Below are 21,093 nucleotides of genomic sequence, written 5' to 3'. Positions count from 1 at the left end.
CTTGAGTGGAGCTGGGTCTTAGCTTTGAGACGGTGATCTCTGGGAGAGCTTTTGCCTTTTGATATTACTTGGAGCCAGGAGGTCTCTGGTGGACCAATGTCCTGAACTCGGCTCTCCCACCTCAGAGGCAAAGGCCTGACACCCGGCCGGAGCACCAAGACCCTGTCAGCCGCATGGCTCACAAGAAAAGGGAGAAAGAAAGAAAGAAAGACAGAAAGAAAGAAAGAAAGAAAGAAAGAAAGAAAGAAAGAAAGAAAGGAAGGAAGGGAAAATAAAGTTATTAAAATAAAAAATTATTAAAAATTAAAAAATTTAAAAGTAATAAAAAAAGAAGAGGGCAACCAAAGCAAAAAACAAATCCACCAATGATAACAAGCGCTAAAAACTGTACTAAAAAAAAAACGGACAGCTAGAACCCTAGGACAAATGGTAAAAGCAAAGCTATACAGACAAAATCACACAAAGAAGCATACACATACACACTCAGAAAAAGAGAAAAAGGAAAAAAAATATATATCTTTTGGGAAGTCTGAGGTCTTCCACCAGCGTTCAGTAGGTGTTCTGTAGGACAAAGAAGCATACACATACACACTCAGAAAAAGAGAAAAAGGAAAAAAAATATATATCTTTTGGGAAGTCTGAGGTCTTCCACCAGCGTTCAGTAGGTGTTCTGTAGGAGTTGCTCCACATGTAAGTATATTTCTGATGTATTTGTGGGGAGGAAGTTCATCTCCACGTCTTACTCCTCTGCCATCTTGAAGGTCTCCAATCTCTCCTGTGAGTTTAAAAAATCATTTGGAGTGGACTATAGAACCATAGAACCAAAGGGAGGCATAAGAGAATTAACCACCTTTTTTTTCGACTATCAATCATGCTCAGGCGCACATTATCTCACTTAATTTCACAGCAACTTTGTTAGCTATTACCTCCAGAGTTGCACAGCTCGTTTGTAAAATAATAATAATAACTAAAAAGAAAAGGTAGAGCAAGGATTCAACTCTGAGTCTGATACACCAATGGTTCCCAAACCTGGGATGTGCTAAGAATTGACTGGAAGGAACCTTTAAAATAATAGATGCCACGGCCCCCCCAGACCTACTAAACTGCAATCTCTAGTGATGGAGGAAGGGAAGGGAGAGTTCCTGAAAAGTGAAAAAAAGTTTAAAGTTCTTAAACTGATTTTGCAGAGCCAAATTTGGAACCACGACCCTACTCTATGCTGCCTGACCAAGCAGTGGTTCCTAAACCAGGTGTCAGGCTTCAAGATAACCTTGCAAACTTGCTTCAAGATAACCTTGCAAACTCAAACTCCAGAATTCCTCATTACACTCAGTCTTGGCCCTAAACGCCTGCTCTTTTCAAAATCAAGACTACCAAGACTCTAAAATGCCACGGGAAGGAGAGTGGCACTTTCCTGTGTACCAAGTACTGGGGGTGGGGGTGGTGGAAGCCAGTCAAGCACAGACTGGCTGACACTAGGCCAAAAACGAGCTGAAGCTGATAAACTTTGAAGATCAACCACAAAGGGAATTTTTTGTTTCCTTTAATCCATCACGGGGGCCTACTAATTGCAGCCCACAGCTGCAACTGATCAAGGATGGGGGACACGTGACCAGGTGCCCTCCACGCCGAAGTCTTCCGCTCTGGTTCGGCGATTAGCCCAAGAGGGACTGGAGGGAAAGCCGGAGCTTTTTATCAAGACTACGCGAGAAAGGGGAGCTCCCCAGGCATCTGAGCAAGGGAGGGGGGACAGAACTCCAGCTCGAACCCAGACTCCACCCGATATAAGAAGGTGGGGTATGTAAAATGGATAGCAGGGGAGGCTCTGGAAGGCCACAGATCTGACCCTGGCAGTGCTCTTCCCAAACTCAAATTTTTCGGACGCCCCGCCCCGCAGCGGCCGGCCGGCCCTCCGGTTTCCGAGGCGTCGCGCCGGAAGTGACCTCACGGCGGCGGCGTGGAGTCGCGGGCGCTTCCGGCGGCGGCCGCGGCTGTCGGGGTGGATGTGGAGAAGCCCCGTGGTCTCTGGGTCCTGCGGTGTTTCAGGGTCGTGTTGGTGTGGCGTGCGCAGGAGGCGTAGGCCCGGCGGCGTGGAGGTGGGAGCGAGGGGGAGGCGGGTGGCTAGTGGGCGCTCGTGGGAGGGGGCTTCCGGGGTTGCCAGGAGGGTTTACTTTTAGGCTTCGTGGTTCCAGGCCTTGCAGACCTTTTTAGAGGCGGGCACGAGCTGGGGGCCGCTTCGGGTGCGCAGGGGGCCCATTACTAGGGCTTGCCTACGGGGTATGGTTTGAGGTGGGAGGCCGAGGGGAGCGGGATTCTAAATAGTCGAGGAACTGTGAGGCATTAGCCGCCTAGGCTCTTAGTTTAGCCTTGTTGATGGCTCCTGCAGCCCGCCCACTCATTGCTCCCTGCTTCAGTTTCCTTTTGCACAATGAAGTACGGTGGCAGGGAAGAGCGCGAGTGCCACATCCATGACTGATAGCTGGAGGACAGAGGTGAACTGGACTCTGAGAGGGAAGGGTGGCTGAGAAATAATGACACCTGCTAGGGTGCAGCTTCTGCTAAATCCTGGGGACTTCCCCTTGGTTGTTTACTGCAGTTTGTGTAAGTCTTAGCTTCTTATTATCAGTACTCTTTGTGCGATATTAGTTGACTTGATCAGTAATTGACTTGTTGAATGGTTCAAATTCAAGTGTTTTGGTTTGTGGGAGGCATAGTCTTCACCTGCTTGGCCAGTTGTTTGTCAGTAAACCTCCCAATTCTGGAGCTAGGAGTCCTAACAATCCTCTCCTGTGGTTACAGGTGAGGAACTCGAGACCCAGAATGGTTTTTGTTCTCTTTCCTAGCCACAGGCTAAACTGATTTCAGTCTGCGGTCTGTCTCAATCCCATCAAAACGTAAGTGACTGTCCCTGAGCAGGTCACTGTTTCAGCTGGAAACCTCAGATGGAGTCTAGGCTTTTTTTTATGAACGGCAGATAAAGGGTACTGAACACAGAATTCCTATTTTTTGGTTTCTCTGTATGAAACGGAGATGGTTACAAATAACATAACAAAAAAAATTTTCTTTTTGAATTTCTGAATTTTATTTTTTTATAAACCAGGTTCTTATTAGTTATCTATTTTATACATATTAGTGTATGTATGTCAATCCCAATCTCCTAGTTCAGCCCCCCCCCATAACATAACTTTTTGATTGCCAAGAATATTTTGGTGGAGCTTTCTTGAGGGCTCAGGGCTGTGGGACTAGCAGAGTGTCTTGCAAACCTTTTGACCTGTGACCCACAGTTAATGTATTTTACATGCTGACCCTACCCCTGCATGCACAGAGTGTGTACACACAGGAAACAAAAGTTTACCCTTTCTGTATATGATGCCTCTGATATTTTCTATTTTATTAAAAGAAAAAAAAAGTTGATTGCAACTCACTAAATGACTGACCTATAATGGGTCTGACTGCTAAAGACCTGTAGTTTGAAAAACACTGGACTAGAAAATGTTTAATTAAGATTCTTGCAATTCTGTAAGTAATGCAAGGTGGAAAACATGTCATTTTTCTCTTCTTATCAACCAGAGGAGCAGGGTTACTAGAGTTCTTCACCAGAACAGCAGGACAGGACATCCATATCGGTATCTCAGAGTAGTGCAGTATCCATAGTGATAATGTGTCCGAATTTTGGCAAGGTGTTTGAGTCTTTTCCAGTGACCTGGTGGGTGAGATGGGGGGGATTTGCCATATAGTGGTAAAATTAGATGACGTCATGACTTGGAGCATCTATGTCTGTAGGGATTTGATTTGTGGGCACAACTTAAGCTGGGATTTTGGTGATCAGTGTTGAGGCTATGTCACTTTCTTTATACACAGTGTGTATTTGAAGGCTTATCTAGAGAGTGTGCTTATCAGTTTGTTGCCTTTATGAAGTGAAGAGAGAAAGTATCATCTGGGTAATCTCAAGATTTGCCCAGTGCAGTCTAATGAAATGGAAGGGTCATCAGAAATTTAAGTAGTTTAAATATTTAATTTTAAATAGTTTAGGATGTAATTTCTTTTTTTTTCTTTTTTTTTTTTTTTGCGGTACGCGGGCCTGTCACTGTTGTGGCCTCTCCCGTTGCGGAGCACAGGCTCCGGACGCGCAGGCTCAGCGGCCATGGCTCACGGGCCTAGTCGCTCCGTGGCATGTGGGATCTTCCCGGACCGGGGCACGAACCCATATCCCCTGCATCGGCAGGCGGACTCTCAATCACTGCGCCACCAGGGAAGCCCTTTTTTTCTTTTTAAAATTTATTTATTTATTTTGGGTCTTCGTTGCTGTGCACTGGCTTTCTCTAGTTGTGGCGAGCGGGGGCTACTCTTCGTTGTGGTGTGTGGGCTTCTCATTGTGGTGGCTTCTCTTGTTGTGGAGCATGGGTTCTAGGCACGCGGGCTTCAGTTAGGACACATGGACTCAGTAGTTGTGGCTTGCGGGCTCTAAAGTGTAGGCTCAGTAGTTGTGGCTCACAGGCTCAGTGCTCTGCGGCATGTGGGATCTTCCCGGACCAGGGATCGAACTCATGTCTGCTTCATTGGCAGACATGTTCTTAACCACTGCGCCACCAGGGAAGTCCCTAGGATGTAATTTCTGACAAGTTGTAAATATTGACTTTTTAAAAATAAATACAAAGTTTCTAAATGTAATAGCAATTTGATGTTTTTTAAATATACAGATATATTTTAAAAAATATTTATTTGGCTGCGCTGGGTCTTAGTCACGGCACGCAGGATCTTCATTGCGGCATGCATGATCTTTAGTTGTGGCATGTGGGCTCTTGGTTGTGGCATGCGGGATCTAGTTCCCTGACCAGGGATTGAACCCGGGCCCCCTGCATTGGGAGCGTGGAGTCTTAACCACTGGACCACCAGGGAAGTCCTCAGATAACCTTTTTTTTATATTAAAAAAGCCCTCTAAGATATGGATATGTATAAATGGTGTATTACATTACTTGATTTTCAGATGTTAAGCCAATCTTGTGTTCCTGGAATGAATCCCATTGAGTCGTGGTGTATAATACTTTTTATATGTTGCTGAATTCAATTTGCTAATATTAAGAATTTTTGTGAACATCTCTATGTTCATGAGGGATATTGGTCTGAGGTTTCCTTTTTTTTATGATATCTTTGGCTGGCCTTAGTATTAGAGTAAAATTACCCTCATAAAGTGAGTTGGGCAATGTTCCTCTAAAAGAGTTTATGTAGAATTGTTAATTATTTCTTCCTATGTGTTTTATAGAGTTTATCAGTTAAGTCGTCTGGGCCTGGGCTTTTCTTTGTAGGAAGATTTGAAATTACTACGTCAGTGTCTTTACTTGGTATAGGTCTATCCGGATTTTCTATTACTTTTTGAGTCAGTTTTGGTAATTGTATCCTGGGAATTTGTCCATTTAATATTTTTCCTTTTCCTTTTTGAACTTTTATCCATTCTACTTTTCCCACAGAATTTTATCCTAAAACAGGAGTCAGCAAACTTTTTCTGCAAAGGACCTGGTGGTAGGCTTTGTGGGCCATGTGGTCTCTGTCAGTACTACTCAGTTCTCCCATTTTAGTGCAAAAACAGCCACAGACAATAAGCACACAGCTGTGCGTGGTTGTGTTCCAATACAACTTTATTGGTAGTGGGCCAGATTTGGTACATGGGCCGTAGTTTTCTGACCCCTGTTTTAAAATAATAAATTTTATGCTTGAAAACCTTATTTGATAATCCAGTTATCTAGGCAGATCAGGTTTATGAAAGAGTAAGATGGAAATTGATTCCCTTGCTTGCATATCTTTGTGTACCCCTAAGGATATGTGTATTCCAATTTGTAGTTTTGTTCAGGTGTGATGGGAGGGGCCCTCACAGTATGATTTTCTAGGACCATAACTCGAATCCCCTATCTGGCCAGTATTCTTTCTGTGAAAAGGAGATATCTGAGGGACTTCCCTGGTGGTCCAGTGGTTAAGACTCTGTGCTTCCACTGCAGGGGGCACAGGTTTGATCCCTGGTCAGGGAACTAAGATCCTGCAAGCTGCGCCCCCCGCCCCCCAAAAAAGACATTTGAAATAAAATTTTCTGTATCGTAGAAACTGTATAGATTATCTCATTTAATCTTCACAGTGGTTCTGTGAGGTGGTGGTATAATTGGTATACAGTTGACTCTTGAACTATTGGGCCACCAACCCTCTGCAAAGTTGAAAATTTGAGTATAATCTGTAGTTGGCCCTCCATATACCTGGTTCTTCTGTATCTGCGGTTCTGCATCTCAGATTCAACCAACTGCCCATCGTGTAGTACTGTAGTATTTAGTAAAGAAAATTGGCATTTAAGTGGACCTGTGCCATTCAAGCCCATGTTGTTCAAGGGTCAACTGTAATTCCCATTTTATAGTTGAGACGATTGAGACTCAGATTAGGATAATTTGCTCGTAATTCTGGCCTGTAATGTCTGACTTCGGAAGTCCATGCCCTTTTCACTATGTTGCCTTTTGTGGAAGATAGGGACCTAGTACTAGGGTTGTACTAGATGTTTTCTTTTAAGATCTCTGCCGTTCCCAAGCTTTTGATTCTACAAACACCTTTCTACATAGGCATGTGGAAAAATACCTAGTTTTTCAGAAATCCATAACTAACCACTCATCCATAACTGTTGATTTAATTGTCCTTAGCAGACCAAGGGATTGCTTCTTGGATCTGAATACTGTGAGTTCTGTGTGATGTGGCAGATGAGATGGAAATTTGTAGGTCTGTTATTGGCAAGTTGTCTTTGAATCATTTTGGCAACTACCTCAGTTGCATAATGGGTGGAAGACCATTTAGGTCTACCTGACTTTGTTATCTAAAGGCTCCTTACAAGAGAAATGATTCAGTAAAGTCTCATAGTGTGGCATTCGGTAGTCTGGAAATCCTGATAGCATTTGAGCAAAGTCATCCCATATCTACTTCTATGTGTGGTATGCCCAGCATAAATGGGTACATTTGTCCACCACAAAGACATATACAAAAATGTTTAATTCTTTATTCATAATAGCCCCCAAACTGGAAATAATCCAATTGTCTATCAGCAGTAGAATGGATAAATACACTGAGGCATAGTTATATAATAGAATACTACCTAGTGATGAATCTCACAGATGTAATATTGAGCAAAAGAATCCAGACACTTTAAAAGAGAACCTTTATGATTCCATTTATATGAAGTTCAAAAACAGGCTAAATGAATCTTTTGTGGTAGATGGCTGCCTTTGTGGGAACACAGTGGAACCTTCTGGGGTGTTCAAAATATTGTGTCTTGATTGAGTGGTGGTTATTTGGGTAAATTAATGTGTAAAAATTCATTGAGCTGTAAACTTAAAATATGTAGACTTACTATCTATGTAATACCATGATAGAAAAGTAGAAGATAAAAAACAAAGATTGGTCTGCTTGGGAATTCCCTGGTGGTCCAGTGGTTAGGACTCTGCACTTTAACTGCTGAGGGCGAGGGTTCGATCACTGGTCCGGGAACTAAAAATCCACAAGCCACGCAGTGTGTCCAAAAACGAAAAAGATTGGTCTGTTTGTAGCTCCTAGATCATCTTCAGTGGTAGCTCTTCTTTTGACGTGAAGGTGTTAGCCCTGTAATTGATGAAGCCTCCTCGCTTAGTGTGTTCATCTGATTAGAAACCCAGATGTTGGCATTCCACTTGTTTTATTTATTTGTTTGTTTATTTATTCAATTAATTTTTGGCTGTGTTGGGTCTTCACTGCTGCATGCGGGCCTTCTCTAGCTGTGGCAAGCGGGGGCCACTCTTTGCTGCAGTGTGCAGGCTTCTCATTGCAGTGGCCTCTCCCGTTGCGGAACATGGGCTCTAGGTGCGCGGGCTCAGTAGTTGTGGCTTGCGGGCTCCAGAGCGCAGGCTCAGTAGTTGTGGCGCACGAGCCTAGTAGCTCCGTGGCACGTCGCAGACCAGGGCTCAAACCTGTGTCCCCTGTGTTGGCAGGCGGATTCCCAACCACTGCGCCACCAGGGAATCCCCTCCACTTGTTTTAGATTTACTGTTTTCAATTAATAAAGGAATTTTCTTTAAAACTATTAAAATTCTATTTAGTTATTATTAACATAATATAAACTTGAATGTTTAACATCAGTGTCTTAAAGATATATGTTGAATGAAGAAGTAAAAAGTCTTTGCACATCTGATTAATTTCTGGTATTTCTAAAATTCTTATTACAGCTCTTCATTCTGCATCTATCTAAAATAAGCATCAGGGACTTCCCTGGCGGTCCAGTGGTTAAGAATCCGCACTTTCACTGCAGGGGGCATGGGTTTGATCCCTGGTGGGGGAACTAAGATCTGGCGTGCTGTGAGGTGCGGCCAAAAAAAGAAAAAGGCAAAAATAAAATAAGCATCAGAGTAGGATTATGATGGAGTATAAATGATAGGAAAGGAACTCCATACTTTTGTGACATTAAGTAGACAAAGGCCAATCAGGAAGGGGAAAATAAGCATAAACATGTGTTTCATGTGCCTTTTACCATCATCAGTGTTGTGGAAATTGTGTTGCATTGGAAGTTCACCTGATCTCTTAAATTCTTTGAGATACATTGATAACTGTTGCAACTCAGTGATGGGTATGTGGGGTTCATTATGCTGTTCTGTCTGTTTGGATATGTTTGAAATTTTCTATAATAAAATGTAAAAAAAAATTTATGGATAAGCCTGCTAATGCACTGTTTTATTTTCTGTTCTGTCAGCACAGTTTTGTGATACTTGCTCAATTAAATACTAGAGAACTACCTGAGTTTGTCTTTAGGTTTTTGTGTTTCTAATGAAACATATATATATATATATATATATATATATATATATATATTTTTTTTAACCACAGGAGTGCCTTTTTTGCTCCTTTAAATATATATATATCTTTTTTTCCTTTTTTAGACTTTTATGTAGGTATATTTCTGAAATTAATATTTGAAAATTATTTAAAACACTATTCTATTTCTTTTCTATTTTTCATGGGAAACACTAAGCCAGTGTTTCATTTTATACTTAGTATTGTATGTTGTGTTTACATACTCATCTGCTGTTTGCTGACTTCCTTCTGTGTGTAGGGCCATGTTAGATTTCATATCTGACATAGGATTTTGCATAGAATATGCTTAGGGATATTGTATTTTTAGAACCATTGCCAAGGAGAGCCAAGGCATTTAGATATAAATATTTAGATACTCTAGATTTTGAGTGATTAACTTCTGTCAGATTTATTATATCTAATTCATTCATTGATTGGATTAATATTTATTGAGTTCCTCTTCCATTCTAGGCAGAACAAAACAGACAAGGTCCCTTGCCCTGGTGGAGCTTACATTCTAGTGGGGTAACACATGCAACATAAACAAGATAATTCATATGGGGAGTCATTTTGAAATCATATCAGAAAGTGTTGGAGAGTGATGGGGAGTAGCTGCATTAAATTGGATAGCCAGGGAAGGCCTCTTTGGGGTGGTGACATTTTAGCAGATACCAGAAAGAAAAGATAGAACAAGCCATTCATAGAGCTGGGGCAAGAGTGTTCTAAGAATACCTGGTGCAAAGTTTTGGAGGGAACAAACTTGATATGTTTGAGGAAGAGTAAGAAGGTTAGTGTGTCTGGAGAACAGGGGGAAGGGAGTGGTGAGAGATGAAGCTGTCTGTAGAGGTTAGCAGAAATCAGATTATTAGGGCCTACAGTCCATGGAAAGGAAGTTATTAAGCAGAATCATGACAAGTGATTTACATTTTAAAATTTGCTCTGGCTGCTTTGGAGAGAAAGAATTGGAGGGGCAGAAGTGGAGGCATAGATACTAGTTAGAGGTATCCTGTAATTATGAGATGATGGTGACTTGGACTAGGAAGGTAGTGGTGGAGATGGAGAGAAATAGACCTATCTTTGAGGTGGTGACAGTAGGATTTGTTGATGAATTGAAAGTATGGTATGAAGGACCAGAAAGGAATCAAGGATGACTCCTGACTTTTTTTTTTTTTTTTTTTTTTTTTTTGCCTAAGCAGCGTAGTGGATATTGGTGCCATTTATTGAGATGGGAAAAGCTTGGGAAGGAACAAATTGGGGGATGTTGAGTGTGGGGCTAAAGAAATCAAGAATTCTATTTTGGGCATTTATGAGATGCCTGACAGATATCTTTGTAGGAACTGTCCAATGTGTGAGTTTTCATCTTTATGTTTATGGAAAACCTTGCTAGGAAGTTAATCTTATTGGAGGAATGGCTAAATATTCTGTGGCATTATATAGTGGTTATGTTGGCTACATATACTTTTCCTCCTTTTTTATTGAGATATGGTTTACATACAATAAAAATGCACAGACGTAAAATACCCAATTCAGTGAGTTTTGATAGATGTGTACATCCTTGTAACTACTGCATCAGTAAAAACATAGAATATTTTCATTTCAAGAGGCACAGAAATAGGCCTCTGTGCCTCTTTCTAGTCAGTTTTCCACCCTATAGGCAAACACTTCTAATTTTTCTTACTATAAAGTAGTGCCTCTTGTAATAATTCTTATAAATAGACTCATATAAATGTATCTGTATGACTTCTTTCAGTTTTTGAGAATCATCTACGTTGTAGCATAAGTAGTTTGTTTCTTTTTATTGTCCAGTAGTGTTCTGTTGTATAATGACACCATAATTTGTTTCCTCTCTTCTCCTTGTTTCCAGTTTTCGGATATTATGATAATGTACTTTGTACATGTGTGTACAAGTCTTTTTGTGAATATATGTTTTTATTTCTCCTGCGTAAATCCTAGGAATGAAGTTTTGGGTCATAGGTGTGTGTTTAATATTGTAAAAAACTGCCAAACTCTTTTCCAAAGTGCTTGCATCATTTTACACGATCAGCAGTGTAAGAGAGTTCCAGTTGCTTCACATTGTCATACACATTTGGTGCTTTCAATTTTGATCCATACTAGTGGGTATAGTATCCTCTGTTGGTTTTTTCCCAATTTAATATTTTTTTAATTGTGGTGAAGTATACATAAAATTTATCATTTTAACCATTTTTAAGTGCACAGTTCAGTGACATTGAGTGCACTCACATTGTTATGCAACCATCACTGTCATCTATCTCTAGAACTTTTTCATCATACCAGACTGAAACTCTGTTCCCGTTAAATAGTACACCCCATTTCCTGCTCCCCCAGCCCCTGGCAAACACTGTTCTACTTTCTGTCTCTGTGAGTTTGACTATTCTAAATTCTTCATATAAGTGGAATCATACAAGATTTGTCCTTTTGTGTCTTATTTCACTTAGTATAATGTCTTCAAGGTTTATCTGTGTTGTAACATATATCAGAACTAACTTCTTTTTTAAGACTGAATGATATTCCATTTTACGTATATAGCATGTTTTGTTTATCCATTCGTCCATCATGGACGTTTGGGTTGTCTCGTGTGTTTGTGTGTTTTTTAAAACATTTATTTATTTGGCTGCACCAGGTCTTAGTTATGGCACGCGGGATCTTCATTGCCACGTGCCGGATCTTTAGTTGTGGCTTACGGGATCTTTAGTTGCGGTGTGCGGGAGATCTAGTTTCCTGACCAGGGATCGAACCCAGGCCCCCTGCATTGGGAACGCGGAATCTTAACCACTGGACCAGGGAAGTCCCTCATTGTATTTTAATTTACATTTCTCTGATAATTAATGATAATTGAATAGCTTTTCATATGTTTATTGGCTATTCATATAACCTCTTTTGCCTGCTTTTAAAAAAATGTGTTTCCTTTTTATTCCTGATTTGTAAGCATTCCTTATATGTTCTGGATACAAGTCCTTTATCAGATATATCTATTGTGAATATTTTCTCCTTGACTGTGACTTACCTTTTCCTTTTTTCTTTTCTTGTTTTGGGGTGATTGTAATACAAGAGGGCAGAAACATCTTTTTGCCATCATAAATTTGAGAGTTTTCTTGAAATGCTTGGCTGACTGGGAGGTAGCCTTCATTGGAATGATTTTGAGATGGGGCTAGATTATATGGAATACCTTCCTAAATATTTTATTACAGTACCTTTGTTTTAAATTTATGACTGTCTTAACCCATCCAGAGAATGATTTGGTTTGGAAAAAAATGGAAAATAATTTGGTTTGAAAAAAAGAGTTTTCTGCTCTGGAGTATTGTAATCAAAGCTAGGTGGCTTTACCTTTTGACTGACTGAGGCTCTATCCTGAGAAAATTATTTAAGACAAGCACTGAATGAAATTGATCATTGCTGCACTAACTATAATTGTGAAAAATGGAATTATCTAAATGCCCATTGAGAAAAAAACTGTGATATGTGAATGCAGTGGAATATGTACAGCATGGAAAATATGCCATTGTACTAAGAAGCTGCCTTTATGCTCTGGTTACAAGTATGTAAAATATCCATTATAATCTCTGTTGTAAATTCCCCATCTGTAAAATGGGATAGTAAAGTAGCTACCTCCTAGGGTTGTCATGATGATTGAAGGAAAGAATGCCCCTAAAGTTTTAGCTCGTTCCTGAGACATAGTAAGTGTGCAATAAATGCTAGCTGCTGCTGCTGTTACACAACATGATGGTATGTGTATAAAGGCTGTGGGATTTATGTGTGTTCCATTCACCTTTTGTTTTCTTAATGGTGATTCCCCCCCCCTTTCTGTTACCTACTATATTAAATCATCACCAAATTTAAACCATCACCTATATAGGTTTTGAATCTGTCATCTTCTTTGCATCTTTTTTTTTTTTTTGTGGTACGCGGGCCTCTCACTGCTGTGGCCTCTCCCGCTGCAGAGCGCAGGCTCCGGAAGCACAGGCTCAGCGGCAATGGCTCACGGGCCCAGCCGCTCCGCAGCTCGCGGGATCCTCCCGGACTGGGGCACGAACCCACGTCCCCTGCATCGGCAGGCGGGCTCGCAGCCACTGCACCACCAGGGAAGCCCGTTCTTTCCATTTTCATTGCTTCTGCCTATGCCAGCTTACCACCGTCTCTTAAATGGGCTGCTCTAGTTGCCTCCCAGCTGGTCTCCTGCATCTCTTTTATACCTCTTCCAATTTGTATTCTTTAACGATGACTTTTGATGAGCAAGTCTTTAAAATTTTGATGAAATCTAATTCATCAGATTTCTTTTATGATTAGTACTTATTTGTGTTTTGGCTAAGAAATCTTTCTCTGCCCTAAGGTCACTAAAATATTCTATTTTTTTGTTTTTCCAGTAGCTTTAGTTTTAGCTTTTATGTTTAGATAGTTTATTTCAAATTAATTTTTTTGTATCTTATGTGGGATAGGACTAGAACGTTATTTTTTTCTCATATATATCCAGTTGTTCTAGCACCGTTTATTGAAAAATACTTTTTGATTTTTCCATTGATTTATCTTGGTACCTTGATCAGAAGTCAGTTGACCATATATATGTGTGTAGGTCTATTTCTGGACTCTGTTCTGTTGATCTAGTTGTTTATCCTTGCACCAAAGCACACTGATTTTCTATAGTTTTATAGTAAAACTTGAAAGAAGATAGTGTAAAACAACTACCTCTCTTTTTCTTTTATATGATTATTTTGGCTACTCTAAGTATTTTGCATTTCCATATAGATTTTAGGACCAGTTTTTCAGTTTCTCCAAAAAGGCCAGCTGGGATTTTTATTAATATTTGTATTTGATCCACAGATCAATTTGGGGAGAATTGACAACTTTAAGCTCTTCAGTCTGTGAATGTGGTACATCTCTCCATTCATTTAGATCTTCTTTTAATTTTTCTCAACAGTCTTTCAGTTTTTATCATAGAGGTCCTGCCCATTTTTCATTAGATTTATTCCTAAGTATTTTGTTTTTTAATACTATTATAAATAGTATCTTAAATTTTCATTTTCAGTTGTTTGTTGCTATTATATAAAATACCGTTGTTTATTTTATATTGAGCATGTATCCTGTGATCTTGCTAAAGTCATACTAGTAGGTTTTTGGGGGGGGTACATTCTTTAGGGTTTTCTACATGTACAGTCAATAATACAGTTTACAAATAAAGATAACTTTACATCTTCCTTTCCAATATTTATGCTTTTTATTTCTTTTTCTTTTTTTATTGCACTGGCTAGGACCTAAATATAGTGTTGAATAAGAAGCAGAAGTGGCGAGAGTGGACGTTCTTGCCTTGGCTTGTCCCAGTCTTGCGGGGGAAAGAATTCATTGTTTCACCATTAGTATGATGTTAGCTTTAATTGTTTTGTAGATGCCACTGCCCCTTTTTTATATCATGGATGGATGTTGAATTTTGTCAGATTATCTTTCTACATTTATTGACATGACCATTCATGATTTCCCATTTACTTTGTTAATGTGGTAGAAGACGTTGATTTTTTTTTTTTTTTTTTTTTTTTAAGAAATAGTGATCTTGGGGTCTTTTTTTTTTTTTTTTTTTTTTTTTTGCGGTACATGGGCCTCTCACTGTTGTGGCCTCTCCCGTTGCGGAGCACAGGCTCCGGACGCACAGGCTCAGCGGCCACGGCCCACGGGACCAGCCGCCCTGCGGCATGTGGGATCTGCCTGGACCTGGGCTCCAGCCCTTGTCCCCTGCATCGGCAGGCCGGCTCCCAACCACTGCGCCACCAGGGAAGCCCAGTCACACATTTTAACTGGAGAAATCGTTCCTATGAGGTACGCATTCGTTCCCTGTGGCTGCTGTATCGCGGCGCGCGGGCCTCTCACTATCGCGGCCTCTCCTGTTGCGAAGCACAGGCTCCAGACGCGCAGGCTCAGTAGTTGTGGCTCACGGGCCTAGTTGCTCCGCGGCATGTGGGATCCTCCCAGACCGGGGCTCGAACCCGTGTCCCCTGCATTAGCAGGCAGCTTCTCAACCACTGCGCCACCAGGGAAGCCCACGTTGATTTTTTTTAAAAAATGACCTTTTTATTTGAGATAACTGTAGATTCATATGCACTTGTAAGAAATAATAGAGATTCTATATACCCTACCTGGTTTTTCCCATTGGTGTCATCTTGCAAAACTATAGTAACAATATCACTACCAGGATATTGACATTGATATGGTCAAATATAGAATGTTTCCGTTACTACAGGGATCCCTCATGTTGCTCATTTATAGTCATCCCTGTTTTCTTCCTGCCTCCCAACACTTCCCTCACCCCTGGGAACCACTAATCTCTTCTCCATTTCTATAGTTTGTCCTTTCAAGAATATTACGCAAATGGAATCATACAGAATGTAATCTTTTGGGGTTGGCTTTTTTTCACTTTTTCTCCCTGGCATGAATATACCACAGTTTGTTTCACCATTCACACGTGGAAGGTCATCTAGGCTGCTCCAGTTTGAGGCTATTAGGAGTAAACCTGATATGAACATTCATGTACAGGTTTTCATGTGAACTTAAGTCTTCCTTTCTCTGAGATAAATGACCAGTCGTGCAGTTGCTGGGTCATGTAGGAGTTGCATGTTTAGATTTTTTATAAATTGCCAAATTGTTTTCCAGAATGGCTGCACCATTTAGTAGTCCTGTCAGCAATGTGTGAGTGTATGAGTAAACCAGTTTTTCCACATCCTTGCTCGCACTTGGTGTTACTGTTTTTTATTTTAGCCATTCTGGTGGATATGTAGTGATATCTCATTGTGGTTTTAGTTTGCATTTCCCTAATGGTTAATGATGTTGAATATCTTTTCATGTACTTATTTACCATCCGTATATCTTCTTTGTTGAAACGTCTTTTTGTGTCTTTTGCCCATTATGGATTGGATTGTTTGGGTTTTTTTTTACCATTGAGTTTTTTTTTTAACATCTTTATTGGAGTATAATTGCTTTACAATGGTACCATTGAGTTTTGAGAGTTCTTTTTTTAAATTAAAAAAAAATTGTTTATTTATTTATTTGGCTGTGCCGGGTCTTAGTTGTGGCACCCGGGATCTTCGTTGCAGCATGCGGGATCTTTAGTTGCAGCACGCAGGATCTTTAGTTGCGGCATGCAGGATTTTTAGTTGTGGCATGTGGGATCTTTAGTTGTGGCATGCAGGATCTTTAGTTGTGGCCTGCGAACTCTTAGTTGTGGCATGCGGTATCTAGTTCCCTGACTAGGGATCGAACCCAGGCCCCCTGCATTGGGAACACGGAGTCTTAGCCACTGGACCACCAGGGAAGTCCCAAGAGTTCTTTATATATTCTAGATACTAGTCATTTGTCCTTGTCAGATAATGCAGTTTGCAAATATTTTCTGCCAGTCTGTAACTTGTCTTTTTTATCCTCCTAACAAGGATCCTCTTGCAGAGCAAAAGTTTTTAATTTTCAAGAAGTCCATCTGATCAGTTTCTTTTTTTTTTTTTTTTTTTTTTTGCGGTACGCGCGTTTTTAATGGCTGCACCATTTAGTAGTCCTGTCAGCAATGTGTGAGTGTATGAGTAAACCAGTTTTTCCACATCCTTGCTCGCACTTGGTGTTACTGTTTTTTATTTTAGCCATTCTGGTGGATATGTAGTGATATCTCATTGTGGTTTTAGTTTGCATTTCCCTAATGGTTAATGATGTTGAATATCTTTTCATGTACTTATTTACCATCCGTATATCTTCTTTGTTGAAACGTCTTTTTGTGTCTTTTGCCCATTATGGATTGGATTGTTTGGGTTTTTTTTTACCATTGAGTTTTTTTTTTAACATCTTTATTGGAGTATAATTGCTTTACAATGGTACCATTGAGTTTTGAGAGTTCTTTTTTTAAATTAAAAAAAAATTGTTTATTTATTTATTTGGCTGTGCCGGGTCTTAGTTGTGGCACCCGGGATCTTCGTTGCAGCATGCGGGATCTTTAGTTGCAGCACGCAGGATCTTTAGTTGCGGCATGCAGGATTTTTAGTTGTGGCATGTGGGATCTTTAGTTGTGGCATGCAGGATCTTTAGTTGTGGCCTGCGAACTCTTAGTTGTGGCATGCGGTATCTAGTTCCCTGACTAGGGATCGAACCCAGGCCCCCTGCATTGGGAACACGGAGTCTTAGCCACTGGACCACCAGGGAAGTCCCAAGAGTTCTTTATATATTCTAGATACTAGTCATTTGTCCTTGTCAGATAATGCAGTTTGCAAATATTTTCTGCCAGTCTGTAACTTGTCTTTTTTATCCTCCTAACAAGGATCCTCTTGCAGAGCAAAAGTTTTTAATTTTCAAGAAGTCCATCTGATCAGTTTCTTTTTTTTTTTTTTTTTTTTTTTGCGGTACGCGGGCCTTTCACTGTTGTGGCCTCTCCGTGGCACGTGGGATCTTCCCGGACCGGGGCACGAACCTGCGTCCCCTGCATCGGCAGGCGGACTCCCAACCACTGCGCCACCAGGGAAGCTCCAGTTTCTTTTTTAATGGATCAAGTCTAAGAACTTTTTGCCTCACCCTAGATCCTGAAGGCTTCTCTTATGCTTTTCCTAAAAGTTTTATAGTTTAACATTTTACATTTAAGTCCATGACCCATTTTGAGTAAATGTGTATATAAATTATGATATTTAGGTCAGTGTTCGTTTTCTACTGATGGGTATCCATTTATTCCATCACCATTTGTTTGTTTGTTTTAACAACAAAAGCAAGGTATAATTGTATTTCACTGGAGGATACGAAGCCTGATATAGTTATTTAAGTATGTTATTTTATTTTAAAAAATATTTATGTTCTGCTGCTTGAGTCATCAAGGAAGATTGTTTTAATTCTCTTCTGTTGACTTAAAAAATTATTCTTGAATTTTTTAAAAAAATTTTTTGGCTGCATTGGGTCTTTGCTGTGTGTGGGCTTTCTCTAGTTGTGGCGAGTGGGGGCTACTCTTTGTTGCAGTCTGTGAGCTTCTCGTTGTGGTGGCTTCTCTTGTTACGGAGCATGGGCTCTAGGTGCGTGAGCTCAGTAGTTGTAGCATGCGAGCTCAGTAGTTGGGGTACGTGGGCCCTAGAGTGCGTGGGCTCAGTAGTTGTGGCTCACGGGCTCTAGAGCTCAGGCTTAGTAGTTGTGGTGCACGGGCTTAGTTGCTCCGCCAGCTGTGGGATCTTCCCCCGCGTCATGTGGGATCTTCCCAGCCCAGGGATTGAACCCGTGTCCCCTGCATTGGCAGGTGGATTCTTAACAACTGCACCACCAGGGAAGTCCCTCTTCTTGAATATTTTATATACTTGTTTTATAGTCTATATTATATTTTGATATAATAAAATTACCTCTATGGAGAATTATAGTAATATATATTATTAGTGAGCTGTACCCTGTATGGACATGAATTAAATAAATCTCTTTCTGTGTTTTTGCCTTAATTTTTTATCTGACATTTCTTTTGCAACCCTTTTGTTTTTTTTTTTTTTGGCCACGTTGGGTCTTCATTGCTGCACATGGGCTTTTTCAGTTGCAGCAAGTGGGGGCTACTCTTCATTGTGGTGCACAGGCTTCTCACTGTGGTGGCTTCTCTTGTTGCAGAGTATGGGCTCTAGAGCGCAGGCTCAGTAGTTGTGGTGCATGGGCTCAGTTGCTCAGCGGCATGTGGGATCTTCCCAGACCAGGGCTCAAACCCGTGTCCCCTTCATTGGCCGGTGGATTCTTAACCACTGCGCCACCAGGAAAGCCCAATCATTGGTTTTAAACCTTTCATCTTTTCTAATATAAGCATTCATATTAGAAATAGATAAATATATAAATTTCCCTTCAAACACTATTTTAAGTGCATCCCATAAATGTTGATTTGTTCTATTTTCATTTTCATTGAGTTTGAACTGTTTTCTGTTTTTTGGCCACGTGGCATGGCATACAGGGTCTTAGTTCCCCGACCAGGAAACGAACCCGCGCCCCCTGCAGTGGAAGCGCGGAGTCTTAACCACTGGACTGCCAGGGAAGTCCCGAATTTGAACTGTTTTCTAACTGCCCTTTTGATTTCTTCTTTGACCCATAGCTTATTTAGAAATGTCTTGCTTAATTTCCAGATATTTTGGGATATTTGAAATATCTTGTTATCAACTTCAGATTTAATTCTGTTATGGACAAAGAGCATACTCTGTCTGATTTCAGTCCTTTGAAATGAATTGATACTAGTTTAAGGCCCAGCACGTGTTGGTGAACTTGAAAAGAATGTTATTCTGTAGTTAGGTGTAGTGTTCTCTAATGCCTTCAGTCAGCTTTTTAAAAATAAATTTTGTCCACAATTTTTCATTGTCATCAGCAAGAGGGTTAGTCTGATATGAGCTACTCTGACATTACCAACATTATTTTTTTAATATATTATTTCTTATTCTCTTTGAAAACATTCTGCTGGCAGATATATTAAAATGTAATGTTATAAACAGGTGATAGTTTTTGTGATTTGATATCCAGGTAAATATTTATCCAGTGCATGTGGTTTAAAGCAGTTATAAGATCTCTCTATATAATGGTATTGCTTATTCATTAGTATGCTTACTCCTACTAAAAAAAAAGCTTTATTTTTTATGCTTTATTAACCTCAATTAAGGATATGATAGAATATATATTAAGCAACACCTGGTACAGACCTGATATAATGTTTGGTGAATTTTATTAAAGATTTATCTGTTTCTCAAGGTACACTGCATTGTTCCTTCTCTCCACGGTGGTCTCACATCTGAAACATGGCTACGGATTGGCTGGGCAGTATTGTGTCCATCAACTGTGGAGATAGCTTGGGTGTCTATCAGGGAAGAGTATCAGCAGTGGATCAGGTCAGCCAGACCATTTCTCTCACCCGGCCTTTCCACAATGGAGTGAAGTGCCTTGTGCCAGAAGTCACTTTCAGGTGAGTATCCTGATTCTTCCAAATCCAGTCTGGTGATCTGTGGAGCTTGACCTAGGTCTCATTGCCAATATTCTCTTGCATAGGGCTACTTTTGAGTAGAGTCTTATCAAGGGTGAGATTTTGCAATCTTAGATCTATAGTTCTACTGTTTCAGCAGAGACTTTGTGTCGTAATTAGCTTTCAGCTAATGATTCAGGGTTTGTGAAACATTTTTCTTATCTCTGTCAAACATGTAATATTATATTTAAATGCATCAAATTCAGAATAATATTTCTGTTTTCTGGTTTCAGATTTCCTTTCTCAGTTTTGTATTATTTGTGCTTTCTTGCATCTAAGGTCTTTATTGATACCCCCACCCCACCATGTAACTATCTCTCTTTGTAGATTTATATTATGATTTATCTCCAGAGGCACACTGTAGCCAGTAGCTGAAGTTCTTAGCTACAGGAATGTATTTTTCTTAGTGTTTGCTAACAGATCTCAACCTTAGATGTCTCCACATCCCTCTTTTCACAAGTTTGACAGAAACCTCCCTTTCTTATGTTTTGTTTTGTTTTGTTTTTTTAAAAAAGAGACTGTCTAGCAAGAGCTTCCTTGACTTCCTAAACAACACCCACATGTAACCTTTTCTGTAGGTGTATCCATTCTTTTTTTTTTCAATTTTTTTTTAACATCTTTATTGGAGTATAATTGCTTTACAATGGTGTGTTAGTTTCTCCTTTATAACAAAGTGGCTCAGTTATACATATACATATGTTCCCATATCTCTTCCCTCTTGCGTCTCCCTCCCTCCCACCCTCCCTATCCCACCCTTCTAGGACTCTGTATGACAGACTCTAGGTCCATCCACCTCACTACAAATAACTCAATTGCTTATCTCCTCCGAAGTCTTCATGGAAGAAATATCCTTTGTGTTCAGGGCTAACCTTATCACACGTATGCTTTATGTGCTATCCTTTTCTATCTCCTTTGAGGCCCTACTCCTTTTCTTCTGTGTCCTCACTTGCAACCTTTATACTGTCTCTTTTCTCTTTGCTTTCTAACATTCCCAGGCCTCCCCCATAGTAAAAACACTACCCCCTGCCCCCCGCCACACACCTTGCATTTGCCACTAGGTATTGCCCTGTAATTTCCCTTCTCTTTGTACTCACAATTCTTTTTTTTTTTTTTTTTTTTTGTGGTATGCGGGCCTCTCACTGCTGTGGCCTCTCCCGCTGCGGAGCGCAGGCTCTGGACGCACAGGCTCAGCGGCCATGGCTCACGGGCCCAGCTACTCCACGGCATGTGGGATCTTCCCGGACCGGGGCACGAACCCGTGTCCC

General features: G+C 40.5%; 1 protein-coding gene across 3 annotated transcripts in view; it reads left to right on the top strand.

The window, feature by feature from the left end:
* Positions 1 to 1,962: 1,962 nt before the first annotated feature.
* Positions 1,963 to 21,093, top strand: part of EDC3 (enhancer of mRNA decapping 3) — a 55,070-nt gene continuing 35,939 nt past the window's right edge. The window contains exons 1-3 of one of the 3 annotated variants that reach the window (XM_028495056.2): positions 1,969 to 2,096; positions 2,800 to 2,894; positions 19,561 to 19,771. In XM_028495056.2, the coding sequence (XP_028350857.1) occupies positions 19,608 to 19,771 (164 nt within the window). In that variant the 5' untranslated portion in view covers positions 1,969 to 2,096; positions 2,800 to 2,894; positions 19,561 to 19,607. Of the gene's footprint in view, positions 2,097 to 2,379; positions 2,602 to 2,799; positions 2,895 to 19,560; positions 19,772 to 21,093 lie in introns of those variants that run through there. The other 2 variants (XM_007113751.4, XM_055088118.1) reach the window with 2 other exon arrangements.

Source organism: Physeter macrocephalus, chromosome 11 (genome assembly GCF_002837175.3).
Source record: "Physeter macrocephalus isolate SW-GA chromosome 11, ASM283717v5, whole genome shotgun sequence".
NCBI lineage: Eukaryota > Metazoa > Chordata > Mammalia > Artiodactyla > Physeteridae > Physeter > Physeter macrocephalus.
This window is presented reverse-complemented; position numbering and strand designations above follow the sequence as displayed.